This window comes from Actinia tenebrosa, unplaced genomic scaffold, assembly GCF_029948245.1.
Source record: "Actinia tenebrosa isolate PJP-AT-01 unplaced genomic scaffold, QUT_ActTen_1.0 PGA_scaffold0__85_contigs__length_37466705, whole genome shotgun sequence".
NCBI classification, from domain to species: domain Eukaryota; kingdom Metazoa; phylum Cnidaria; class Anthozoa; order Actiniaria; family Actiniidae; genus Actinia; species Actinia tenebrosa.
In genome coordinates, this window is record NW_028292569.1 from 24,761,675 (window position 1) to 24,774,495 (window position 12,821).

The following is a 12,821-nucleotide window of genomic DNA, read 5'->3' on the forward strand; positions in this document are numbered from 1 at the left end:
CCGTTGCCTTTCAAATGGTGAAAATTCAGAAAAAAATTTTTTTTGGTGATTCAAGATCCAGACACTGACTGAGACCCAGTCACTTGCGATCCATTTCAGTCACATCCAAGTAACATTCAATTTATCTCAGTAGCATCTTAATGAAGGAAAATTAGTTGTAAAATTTGTAGCAATCCACAGAGTCACCTATAGACACATGATGTATAGAGTCCTTTGGAAAAGCTTCGCTGCTGACCGGCTTCACAGGACTTCAACTAGTGCCACAATCCCAAAACAAAAACAAAAAATTTCATTTTTTTGTGAGCAAAATTTTGGAATAGAATATCTAGTTATGAACACTAAAATAAAAAACGTATGATAAAAGGTGCAAATTCGGTGTAAAAAGACATCTACGATCCATACGATCCAGTCAACCGAAGTCCAGTCCATTCCATCTATGTACGGTTCCGGATTTTCCAAAATTAAAAAACACTCAAAATTCGGGCATTTAGAAGAGGAAAACAAGTTTTAGAAGTTGGGCCTGTTTTTGCTATACATTAAGATTATCCATGGTCTTTCAAAAGGTGAAAATTCAAAAAAAACATTTTGGGTGATTCAAGATCCAGTCACTAACTGTGGCCCACTCACTTGCGATCCATTTCAGTCATAACCAATCCATTCCAGTCACATCCAAGTAACATCCAATTTATCTCAGTAGCATCTTATTGAAGGAAAATTAGTTGGGTGGCAGAACAATAAAATAGTTGAATCTCCTTCCCATTAAAACTGCCGCCACGTGGTAATGTAAAAAACGTTTATGATATTTTACTGACTTCGTAGTTTTACATAATAGTTTTTCGTATACTTGACTCAATCCAAAAATATACCGGATAAAGAAAGAAATCTATGGCGCTCATTACTCTTACCATTTCGTATGATTTAAAAATAATGAGACCTTTTTTATTTAGCTCCTGAAAAGCCAGTGATTTTCCAAGATCTAAGTGTGATCGAAGTATATAACAGAACCCCCGTTGCCATGACGATAGGCAACACCCTCAAGACCCTTACACAGACCCCTATCACAATTAGCTGCGCTGCCTCTGGAATTCCTATGCCCACCTACGCTTGGACCAAGAAAGGAAACCCAATCGTCTCTTCTAATGATCTGGAAATATCTCTGGAAGGCAGGCAGTTGACGATCAGAAACCTTGTCCTGAATGACGCAGGAATGTACGGTTGTAAGGCTAAGAATAAAGCGGGGACGGACGAGGCTAGTGCGCCTATACTTGTACAAGGTGAGTCGCTAAACCATGTGCTGAGGAAATGATTGATGACTTACTGCGGTTTTCGATATTCTGCGAACTCAGACATTTCAACGGCTTGTTGTAAAATGGGTCTTACTGCCGCCAGTCAAAATTAAGAAAGGTAGCAACTGATTGTTACCGCGTTCGCAGAATATCGAAAATCGCAGTAATAAAGCCGTAAGGCGCAAACAAGGCGCGAATGACATTGATAAATTGAAATATATATATTTATCATATGACCCGTACGGCCCTGCTCGCGCGCTCTAATAAAACCATTGGAAAAAGTCACGTGATGGGGGCCGGACGGGTTGACGTAAGCGGGCCGGAAAAACCCGTCCGGCCCTGCTCGAATCCGCGCGCTTTCTTTTTCTTAATTATTTTTATTTTCATGAGGGTCATATGATAAAATGCTTATTGACTGAGTTAGGTCGGGCCGTACGGGAAAATATTTGGCTCGAGGTCATTTGTACGGACCTCGCTGCGCTCGGTCCGTACGACATGACCTCGAGCCAAATATTTTCCCGTACGGCCCGACCTAACTCAGTCAATAAGTACATAGTATTTTTTTTTTCCAACCATCGCTCTCCTTATAGGGCTCTTCCGTGATGTTCGCTATAGACGCACTACCACTACATTCTATATTTACAACATACAACACTCAACTCACATATTGATTTTTACGGAAGGAGGAAAACCGGAGAACCTAGTGAAAAACCCTCGTGGTAAGGGAGAGAACAACTCATCAAACAAACTCAACTCACATGTGTGGTTCTGCCAGGAACAAAGTGGGGAAAACCAATGGTTTTAAAAAGTGCGCAAAGTAACTGAAAAGTGCGCAATGAAACCTTTTTTCTTCCTTTCAGAGCCAATCCTGCCTAGAATTGAATCAACAGACGAGAATATCACGTGGTATGATAGAATACCATTATCTTCTCCCATTGGAGGAAAAATCACAGCTCTTACTGGTACCCAGGTAACCCTGACATGTAACGCCATAGGGTTCCCAGAAGCAGCAGTGGTTTGGAGACGCGACGATGAGGTCAATATACTCGAGACTGATGGCCAATATAAGCTAGAAAATCAAAGTCTAGTGATATTTGCTGTTCAGCCAGGAGATAGTGGATCGTATATCTGCTTTGCTGAAAACCTTGCAGGAACAGTGAAGTCGGCAACTGAATTGAATGTCATTGGTAAGACTTTTTTGTTTTTTGTTAAGCTTTTTTGGAAGCGCAAACTCTACCTCAAGTCCCGGTTGTAATGCTTGGGTCTGGTCTGGCTAGGGGGGGGAGGGGGGAGGAGTGAGTGGGCGGAGGCGGATTGGATCATCAAGTCCAGCTTCATCGTTTCAACCACTACCAAGCCTATATTTTAGATTCGTTGCTGAGTAGGAGTCAATAGAGGCTAATAAGAGCTTTGCACCATCACGTGATGGCAGCCATGACAGGGGGTAGGAACAATTGATTTTGGTCTAATCTGTTTGACACATGAAAGGATTCAATTTCCCAGGGGGGAAAAGACTCTATTGTTATGCCCCTGTCATGGCTGCCATCACGTGATGGTGCAAAGCTCTTATTAGGGACCTTAAGCTGCAGGACGGCAACGACGACGACGACGGCAAACATACAATAGCACTAATTGCGCTATGCAATAGATACTCGTTGGAATGTAAGAAATACTATGCATCATTGCCGTCTTGTGCTGAAAGTAAGACGTGAAATGTCCTATTTTTACGTACTAAAGAGAACGACTACGCCAAAAGCTTATCTTTACTGATTTTCGTTATAAGTAAAGCGCTCCCAAAAGACAACATTTCACTCTAAAACGGGGATGCTTATTGAGTAAAATACTAGGTAAACACGAAATAATAATACAATAGAAGGTTGAAGTGCTTCAATTTCGCCGACGTTGTCGCCCACGTTGCCGTCCTGCAGCTTAAGGTCCCTATTATTAGCTATTTATGTAACTTGAACTTTCAATCTCTTCTCTTCTTCTTCGTATCATTTATCATTTATGAGTGATTTATCGAGTGGGGATGCACTGTTACCTAATGGACTTAGCCCTAAATTCGCCATTATTTAGACAGACGCATGCTCCTCTTTCAAAATAACCTCAGCAAAAGATTATATGAGAAGTGCTCTGGCCATTTGTCTTTGGGTGAAATTTTTAGATTGTAACCATCTGTTCTATTATTGATACAGATCCACAAGAACCTGTCATTATGACTTCCAATAAAATCGTCCGAACAGAAGACCGATCACCCGTTGTCGCAACCATTGGCAATAGAATCATCGTAATCGCAGGCACTCCAGTATCGATCACATGTCCTGTTCAAGGGATTCCAAAACCTTCTGTGTCATGGAGTAATGGAGGTCGTTTTTTGTACCCAACAAACAACAACTCGACGCTTGTGTTTGCTACCACAACGGTTGCAAGTAGTGGGGAATACACGTGCACTGCTATTAGTCCTATTGGGGGTGATGCTGCTTCCTCTGTTCTGTCTGTTGCAGGTAATAAATTTGTAATCTCTCAAGGACAGGGTTGCCTATTAATGTTCTAGCTGTTCCCATGATGCTCGTCCTCTTTTACATTTTTTTTCCGTTCGTTTTTTCCTGGCCTAGTTTTTTCTCGCCTTTTCAGGTTTGTCTTTGAAGGGAGGATAAGAAAAAGAAGAGGGATAGCTGCTTGCAGTAATGGGATTACTCTTGCTGTACTTTACTTCCTTAATTCCTTCAAACTCTCCAACGCCTACCCACATCTTTCAGTTCTTAGGCCATTCTCCCTCTCTCTTCGTCTTCTTTTCCATTTGTTTTACTTCGTTTTCTGATTTCCACCTGTCCTTACGGAACCATGAACAAAACGTACTTTATTATCTATTAACTATTTCTTAACAGAACCAGTAAAACCAAGAATAGTAGCTCCACCCGTTGGCAGGGTGATTCCGCTGACCAACAAGACTCGAGTCTCTGTTACCATCCGGGATAACATAACGGTTTTATACGGCACGGTCTTAGACATAACGTGTTCAGCAATTGGATTACCTACCCCCACAATTATCTGGAATAAAGAAGAAAGAAGGATTAAAAATGGTAAATCGGTCAATGGTACTTTGAAAGTCAGAATAAATGGGAAGTCCGATGCTGGGAGGTTTACCTGTGTAGCTATGAACAGTGAAGGGGATGACAGTGCCACCTCTAGTATCATGGCTGTCGGTATGTATTGCTAACACCTATTATAAAATACCTCTTATAAATCTTGCTTTCTGATTGGTGGGGGCGCCTGCTTTATGCGAGCATACAGCACGAGGGCTCACTTTGCATCTTGTTATTCCTATCTAAAATAATATGTCTCTCAATACTTCTCGAGTGTTTTAGTAATCCCGAATTGCTTTGTAGCCACAACATAGCACGCGCGCGCGTTTTCTATGTCTTCAACGTAGCTGCACTATATAATGCGCTCATGATTAGGTGCGCCAAACCAACACTAAAACTTGATGGATTGCGCAATCTAAGAAGCGCACTAAATATATTTAATAAGCGCCCTGAATTTAGAATTTATTTGAACCGCACTAGACATTCATCAAAGATCAAAGCATTAGACATTCCTTTGTTTGCCTGTCACATACAAAAAAGGCTTCAAATTTTATCGATACGACCCCTGGGCTGATCATTATCTTAACTCCTAAATGTTTATTCACATTCTATAGAGCCATTATCTCCACGAATTCATTCTCGACGTGAGTTAATCGATGCACTTGATCAACCACGTACGACGAACTCTACAGTCGGGACAACAATCAAGACCCTATCGTCCACAACAGTCATCCTACAATGTCCCGCCACAGGAAGCCCGGATCCTATTATCCAATGGAGTAAATCAGGTCAGCTGATTGTCTCAGGGGATGGAGTCACATTGACTGAAAGAGGAGACCTGATGATCCGGAAAAGTCGCGTTGTGGATAGCGGAGAGTACACGTGTTTGGCTCGTAATGTTCTGGGGGAAGACACGGCTGTTTCTACAGTGATTATCATGAGTGAGTAGTAGATGCTGCTGCTGCTAGTTCTGTTCTAGCTGTTGTTGTCGTTGTCGTCGTCGTTGGTGATAGCTGCATGCACTAGTATTACCAACAATAGCAGCACCACCATCACTGTCTGTTTTTGGTGTTGCTAAAAATATCGCTTCCATTCATGGTTGCGCGCAACCTCCCTAATTTTAGTTGATAATGATGATAGTGAAGATGATGGTGATAATGATGACACTATTTTTATATGTTCTTTAGAACCCACACGTCCCGAGATAACGAGATCTACAGATTACATCATCTGGTACGAAAACCGCCCTTTCAAAAGCAAGATAGGTAACAATCTAACCACGATGAAGGGACGCAAGCTAACCCTGGTGTGCCCAGCCAGGGGGATGCCACGCCCTGAGATCACGTGGTACAGAGGGGGCGAAAGAATGCGTAATGAAGATAATTACGTAATCGAGGGCAATACTTTGGTTATTTGGGATCTTAGTGTATTTGATACCGATCGATACACGTGCGTAGCTGAGAACTATGCAGGCAGTGATGCAGCTACTTCAACAGTCAAGGTTCACGGTGAGTCATAAAGGAAATTACGAATGAAATGCTGTTGATATAGTGTTGCGCTGATCTGTATGTGAAACGGAGGGGAGGGAATGGGATTTGATTATATTTTACCATCTTCTTTCCTATTCCTAAAAAACCGCATGACTTAACGATCCGCCATTTATTTGTTTTTCTTAAAATTTTGGCCTATTTTGGCTATTGCTATAAAGTTTTTGAATGATCACATGCCGAATGGAAGAACTATGAAATCTTTTTTACTCAGAAAAATCAAACTGAGATTCTTTTTCATGTAAAACGAATGTATTGTTCTTGTCAACCAACATGGTTACCTTTATTTGATCTCGCAAATTCTCAATTCCATGTTTTAAATTCTTATATCACACCTGTTATTCAATAAACACCAGTTTGCTTTATTTCTGATTGCCTTTTCAAAATACAACAGACCCTGTAGAACCTTACATCTTTAAATCTCGCGGTTCCATCAACGCGCTATCCGGATATACCCCGATCAACGTCACAGCCGGGCAAGACGTCAAAGCACCGACAAACAGCCTAGTTGTCCTCATCTGTCCAATCAGAGGTGTGCCACGCCCTAAGATAATCTGGTTGAAGGACCAAGAACCAGTATTATCAGATAATAACATCGAGGTCGATTGTAATGGTACTCTAAAGTTTCATGGTATAAGACCCACTGATGCAGGGGAATATATTTGCTATGTGGAGAGCTTCCTTGGAATGGACTTGGCTTTAACCCACGTTGAAGTGGTCGGTATGTATCAGGGTAAAAAATTTTTAATACGCAAAAAATCGAATAAATTCAGGGACGCCCCGCCATATCAAACAGTGAGTGTTAAAGCTCTCTTTCCCGGTCTTAAAAAATGGACTGGGGAGAAGCTTGGGTTTTTTTCGTATTTGTTGTAGTTTTTTCTTGTTTTTCGTCTTCGCCAAGCTCGTAAATGTCTCTCAGCCGTTTCGCCAGCCGACGAACACGCTTGTCCGCCATCTTTGACCTCAGGGTAAAGACCCGCAATCCAAATATGGAATTATATGATTCCATATATGGAGTGACCTTTCTCAACTCCAACTTTGACAATAATGTATGGAGCAAAACTTGATATGATACTGCTAATACGAATGAGACTGCTGGACAGCAATGCCTCGATTTTAACGTTGCCAAAATTACATTTGAAATATGAATTACGATTAACAGGATTCTTTATTGATTTTTTTATAAATAGTGGATCCAAGTGTTGAATTGCTAAACAGATTATTGGATTTTTCTATTCAAACCACACATTCGGCTTGCAGATTTACGTCATATCCAAATAATTTTCATAGTGTGCGTGCTGTTTTTCATCTCAGATCATATGCCCTTCCCTTGGGTTTTATTTCTTTCTTTACAAAAAGCTAATTTTTTAAAGATATTGTCCAAACGAAAATCTTACGCACAAATGAAAAACATGCGTTGATTAGATAAATAACGCTTATTGTGAAATTATCGTTTTAATAAATTCTCATATTTGTGTCTTCAAATAATTTATCTTATCGTCTAATTCCACAGAGCGAAGCATCCCAGTTATTCATAAATCCAACAACAACATCCCGATTATCGATAACGGCGTAGCTAAAACAACTATTGGAGATAACGTGACAGCGTTACTAACACAAACCATTGTTATCAAATGTAACGCAACGGGAATACCATATCCAATAATAACCTGGACAAGAAATGGTCTCAAGATAGAATCTGTTGGTATGTACTCAATCGATGATAAAGGGACGTTGACCATCACAGGAGTTGCTAGAGATGGTGTTTATAGATGTTCAGCAAAGAATAACCTGGGGACTGATAGCGCTACGTCTCATGTTACTGTTAAAGGTAAGTGTTGGTTTTAGTCCTTATTATTTATACTTTTATATTTAATAATAGTTTTTGATAGACCTCTTCGGCTTGGGGGTAATGTTTTCCCATTTCAGACCACGTGTCATTCCCTTGAGAATAAGATTCTTTGTTTGAGCTGTATCCATATTCATGTGTCTTCTCATGTGCAACCGAGCGCAAACCTTAAACAAAGAAATGATACTCTAGGGAATGACATGTGGTCTGGAATGGGAAAACATCACGTCAGAGCCGAAGAGGTCTATTAACGTAAAAACCCCAACTTTTGTGCATTTCTGTCTTATACATATCAGTTTACACCACAATTGAAGTGCGTAGGCCTAGTAGCTAGTGCGTCATCTTTCACCACTATAACAATGAGTTAGGTCCCTGCACCCGCAATCTTCCGTGAATCGAATTCTTGTTTTTTCCCTGTGTATCAAGGGATTTTTCCAGGTTCTTTATATTTTTCTCCCTCTGAGAAATGGCATCGAACGATTTATTCCCAACTATCCGATCCAGGAGACTGCGCAATCATCCCCGACGTTACGATTTAATATTTCCATAGCATCTTGATAACATTCTGTACAAATCCTTATATTACATCTTCTGGTTGTTCTCTTTAAATATCAGAACCGAAAGGTGCCGAGATCGTCTCTCCAAGGAAACCCAAGACCATCCCCTTCACGCACAATAAAAACGTGACCATTAACGTTAGAGATAACGTGACAACTTTACCAAATGCTAATCTAACAATCAAGTGCGAAGCCGTCGGCGTTCCTGAACCTAGCGTGACATGGACCAAGGATGGTAACGCAATACCATCTGAAGACAAGTACCAAGTATTAGAAAATGGAGCACTTGTCGTGGAGAATGTTGGTGAGAGTGATTCAGGGCGCTACACGTGTAAAGCAGGAAACTCTAGAGGGGTTGATACTGCATCGTCTCTAGTTAATATTTCAAGTAAGTCTGCAACAATTGCCTGTGATTGTCTTGCTTTTAGGTTTATTTTCACTTCATCTTTACCCTCCCTTGCCCTCCCCACCCCACCCCCTTGCCCTCCCCACCCCACCCCCCCTTGCCCTCCCCCTCCCCCCGTATTCTCGGATTTCTCCCTCCCTTACTCCGCAATTCCCAAAGGTTTTCAGGAAAGTACTATGAATCAACGGTAGCAATATGTAAATAGTAACAGCAGGTATAAGTTCTTTGATCTTTCTCCAGAACCGACCAAACCTGTAATTGATCGACCGATCGAACCACGAAACGTCAAGCCCACCAACGATGGTCACGTGACTGTAAGTGTAGGGGAAAACGTCACAGCAGTAATTGGATCTAGGATACTGATAGAATGTACAGCAGATGGTGACCCCAAACCTTCAGTTACCTGGACTAAAGACAACGTAGAACTGAAAACCGATGATCGGTACACTGTTCATGAGAATGGTACACTGGAAATATCAAGCGCATCAGTAAACGATAGAGGGAAATATGTGTGTACTGCTAAAAGCGCTGGTGAAGAGGACAGTGAGAGTATACATGTGATGGTTGTAGGTTAGTATTTGAAAAACTATAATTTGTCCTTCTGATGTTGCTGCAAGATTTGTGAGCAGCAGATACATGCAAAAATTTAGAGGCGGGGATACGTGAGCAGTTTCATTTTGCATACATTGGGCACGTATTTGTGTGCACGCGTTTTAGAGCAGTCCTTTCTTGAAATAATTTGATTTATTTAAGCGTGCTTCTTGTAAGTTATGAATGTGCTTGTTCGCCTACTAGGCATTCATGGAGCAAAGAAAACAAGAATCTTGCGAACGCTGCGTGATTTTCTGCTTTGTCGCTGGTTGAGTAGAAAAATATACAGCCATACCTCTCTTAAGTGGGCCTGTTATTAAGCGGACGCCTTTCAATAAAAGGACGGATAAATACACGGTTTCGAAATTTTCTTAATAGATGACTTGTAAAATCATTCTTTATTCCACGGACACCTTGTATTTAATGGACACCAGTCAAGATCACGAATGTTGCTGCTTAATACTGTTGCAAAGTCAGATTATTTTAGAAAATGAGATATTATTCATGATTCAACTCAATAATTGATTTTTCTTTCTAGAACAATCTAAGCCTTTTATTACCAGACCAAACAAGCCTCGTACCATTCCTCCACACGAAACATCTCCCGTCAATGCAACAATTGGTGACAACGTCACTGTTCTTACCGACTCTCACCTCACCATTGATTGCCCTGCCACTGGAGTACCGCAACCAATTATATCATGGAGTAAAGATGACAAAGAACTCAGTTTAGGAGAGAAATATTCCCTTCTTTCAAACGGTACACTTGTTATCATGAAAGTGTCAGGGAATGAGAAAGGTACCTACACTTGTACAGTTGAAAATATTGCTGGATCAAACAATGGAACGACGACAGTAGATGTTGTGGGTAAGTTTAGCTATTAACTTTTGGTAATTAATAGATTCAATAGATTTGATTTTGACGAATTGGACACACCATGCAACGTACCCGGTTGCTTGTGCAATATCAGGATTTTGGACACATGTAGATTATAGCAGTATTTCTGCAATGAATGAACACTTTTAGGGTGATGCGATTTTCTCATGGCTGACAACTTCACCAGCATCGGCGCATCTTTTATTCAAGGCTTTTTTTAGATATTGGCTAAATGCGCAGACTCGCATGATTTTACTGCCGGCTACTTGTTGACAAACCTCAAATTTTTCATGCGTAAACCGTCTTGAGTGATCTAAGTCAGGGCACTGCTAACGTACAGATCGAATTGTAACTAAGTGTGTTTTATTTACACTCGTGTGCAATCTAGTCTGTATTAGAGACATTTACTTCAAGGATGAGTATTAATCTGTTATATGATTTTTTATGTAGAACCTGAAAAGCCTAAAATAACGAGACCAAGTGAGCCAACCACCAAGACACCACGTGATCGCAGCCCCGTCACCATGACGATAGGCGACAACGTGACTGCTCTAGACAACACCTCCATTAGTATTGATTGCCTTTCCAGTGGAATTCCAAAACCAATGATAACTTGGAAAAAAGATGAGGAAGAACTGAGCTCTGGAGAAATTTATGTGGTTTACGATAACGGAACATTGTGGATAAAAATGGCTTCACTGAAGGATAAGGGCAGGTACACTTGTCTTGTGAGGAATAAAAATGGAGTGGACAATGAGACATCTGTGGTGGATGTTGTCAGTGAGTAGGACTATTGTTGGCTATGTTTATAGTAGCAGACCTTTTAGGCTTTGGTGTATAGTTTTATTATTTCAGACCACGTTTCATTCTCTTGAGAATAAAATTCTTTGTTTGAGTTGTATCCATATTCATGTGTCTTCTCATGTACAACTGTTAAACAAAGAAATGATACTCTAGGGAATGACACATGGTCTTGAGAATAAGATTCTTTGTTTGAGTTGTATCCATATTCATGTGTCTTCTCATGCACAATCGTTAAACAAATAAGTGATATACTCTAGAGAACGACACGTCTGAAACGGGTAAAACATTACGCCGAAGCCTATGGCGGATCATGTTTCACACTGATAATTGTATTTTTCTTCCGAATAGGTCCAAAAAAACCGAAAATCACAAGACCAAAGGAACCCCAGACCCTTGTACCTAAAGACCGCAGCCCGATCAACATGACAATCGGAGATAACGTCACAGCACTGACTAATACACCAATCAGTATCGACTGTCCAGCAAGTGGAATACCAAAACCAAAGATATCATGGAGAAAGGATGGTCAAGGAGTGATCCCTGGGGGTGGATATGTGATTCTTGAGAATGGGACACTGGTGATTGAGAAGGCGTCTGCTGAAGACAGGGGAAGATATACTTGTGTTCTTGAAAATCTTAACGGAAAAGTGAATTCTTCGACGAACGTTAAAGTTGTCGGTAGGTACATATTAAAAACCGGGAGGGATGGATGAAAAAAGAGAAGGAAGAGAGGACAATAGAACTGATAACATGGTTAAAACGATAAATAGAGGAGAGGAGGGAATGAAGCGAAAGTGGATAAAGGATGACTGGGAATGGATGGATCGGAAGCGAAAAGGAGAACTAAGAAAAATGGATGAAACGATAAGAGAAGGAAGGATGGCAAGAGTAAAGGATAGTTATTTGAATAAATGGATGGATGGATGGATGGATGGATGGATGGATGGATGGATGGATGGATGGATGGATGGATGGATGGATGGATGGATGGATGCATGCATGCATGCATGCATGCATGCATGCATGGATGGGTGGGAAGGATAGCAAGTAACATTATGATAATGCATGGATTGACTAACAATTTTCCACCAAGAGACATGTAGAAGTATTTGGATTTTAACTTTGGATTTTATTGAACCAATTCCCTCTAGACGAAGAAAAGCCTCAAATCACCAGACCAGACAAGCCTCGTACCATTGCTCCCCACGGCAAAGGTCCCGTCAATGCAACAATTGGTGACAACGTCACTGTTCTTACTGAATCTGACCTCACCATTGATTGCCCTGCCACTGGAGTACCGCAACCAATTATATCATGGAGTAAAGATGGCAAAGAACTCAGTTTAGTAGAGAAGTATTCTCTTCTTTCAAACGGTACACTTGTTATCATGAAAGTGTCAGGGAATGAAAAAGGTACCTACACTTGTACAGTTGAAAATATTGCTGGATCAAACAATGGAACGACGACAGTAGATGTTGTGGGTAAGTTTAGCTATTACCTTTTGGTAATTAATAAATTCAATAGATTTGATTTTGACGAATTGGACATACCATGCAACGTACCCGGTTGCTTGTGCAATATCAGGATATTAGAGACATGTAGATTATAGCAGTATTTCTGCAATGAATGAACATTTTCAGGCCGTGGTGTGATGTTCTCATGGCTGACAACTTCACCAGCATCGGCGCATCTTGTATTCAAGGCTTTTTTTAGATATTGGCTAAATGCGCAGACTCGCATGTTTTTACTGCCGGCTACTCGTTGACAAACCTTCAAATTTTTCATGCGTAAACCGTCTTGAGTGATCTAAGTCAGGGC

At 40.8% G+C, this 12,821-nt stretch overlaps 1 protein-coding gene across 1 annotated transcript in view; it reads left to right on the plus strand.

The window, feature by feature from the left end:
- The window catches only part of LOC116301886 (hemicentin-2), a 79,422-nt gene that overhangs the window by 51,334 nt on the left and 15,267 nt on the right, over window positions 1-12,821 (plus strand). The window contains exons 41-54 of the mRNA XM_089037134.1: window positions 948-1,274; window positions 2,147-2,473; window positions 3,482-3,790; window positions 4,175-4,492; window positions 4,987-5,313; window positions 5,560-5,880; window positions 6,314-6,640; window positions 7,433-7,750; window positions 8,384-8,713; window positions 8,972-9,301; window positions 9,861-10,190; window positions 10,650-10,979; window positions 11,352-11,681; window positions 12,155-12,484. Of these exons, the coding sequence (XP_088893260.1) occupies window positions 948-1,274; window positions 2,147-2,473; window positions 3,482-3,790; window positions 4,175-4,492; window positions 4,987-5,313; window positions 5,560-5,880; window positions 6,314-6,640; window positions 7,433-7,750; window positions 8,384-8,713; window positions 8,972-9,301; window positions 9,861-10,190; window positions 10,650-10,979; window positions 11,352-11,681; window positions 12,155-12,484 (4,554 nt within the window). The remainder of the gene's footprint in view (window positions 1-947; window positions 1,275-2,146; window positions 2,474-3,481; window positions 3,791-4,174; window positions 4,493-4,986; window positions 5,314-5,559; window positions 5,881-6,313; window positions 6,641-7,432; window positions 7,751-8,383; window positions 8,714-8,971; window positions 9,302-9,860; window positions 10,191-10,649; window positions 10,980-11,351; window positions 11,682-12,154; window positions 12,485-12,821) is intronic.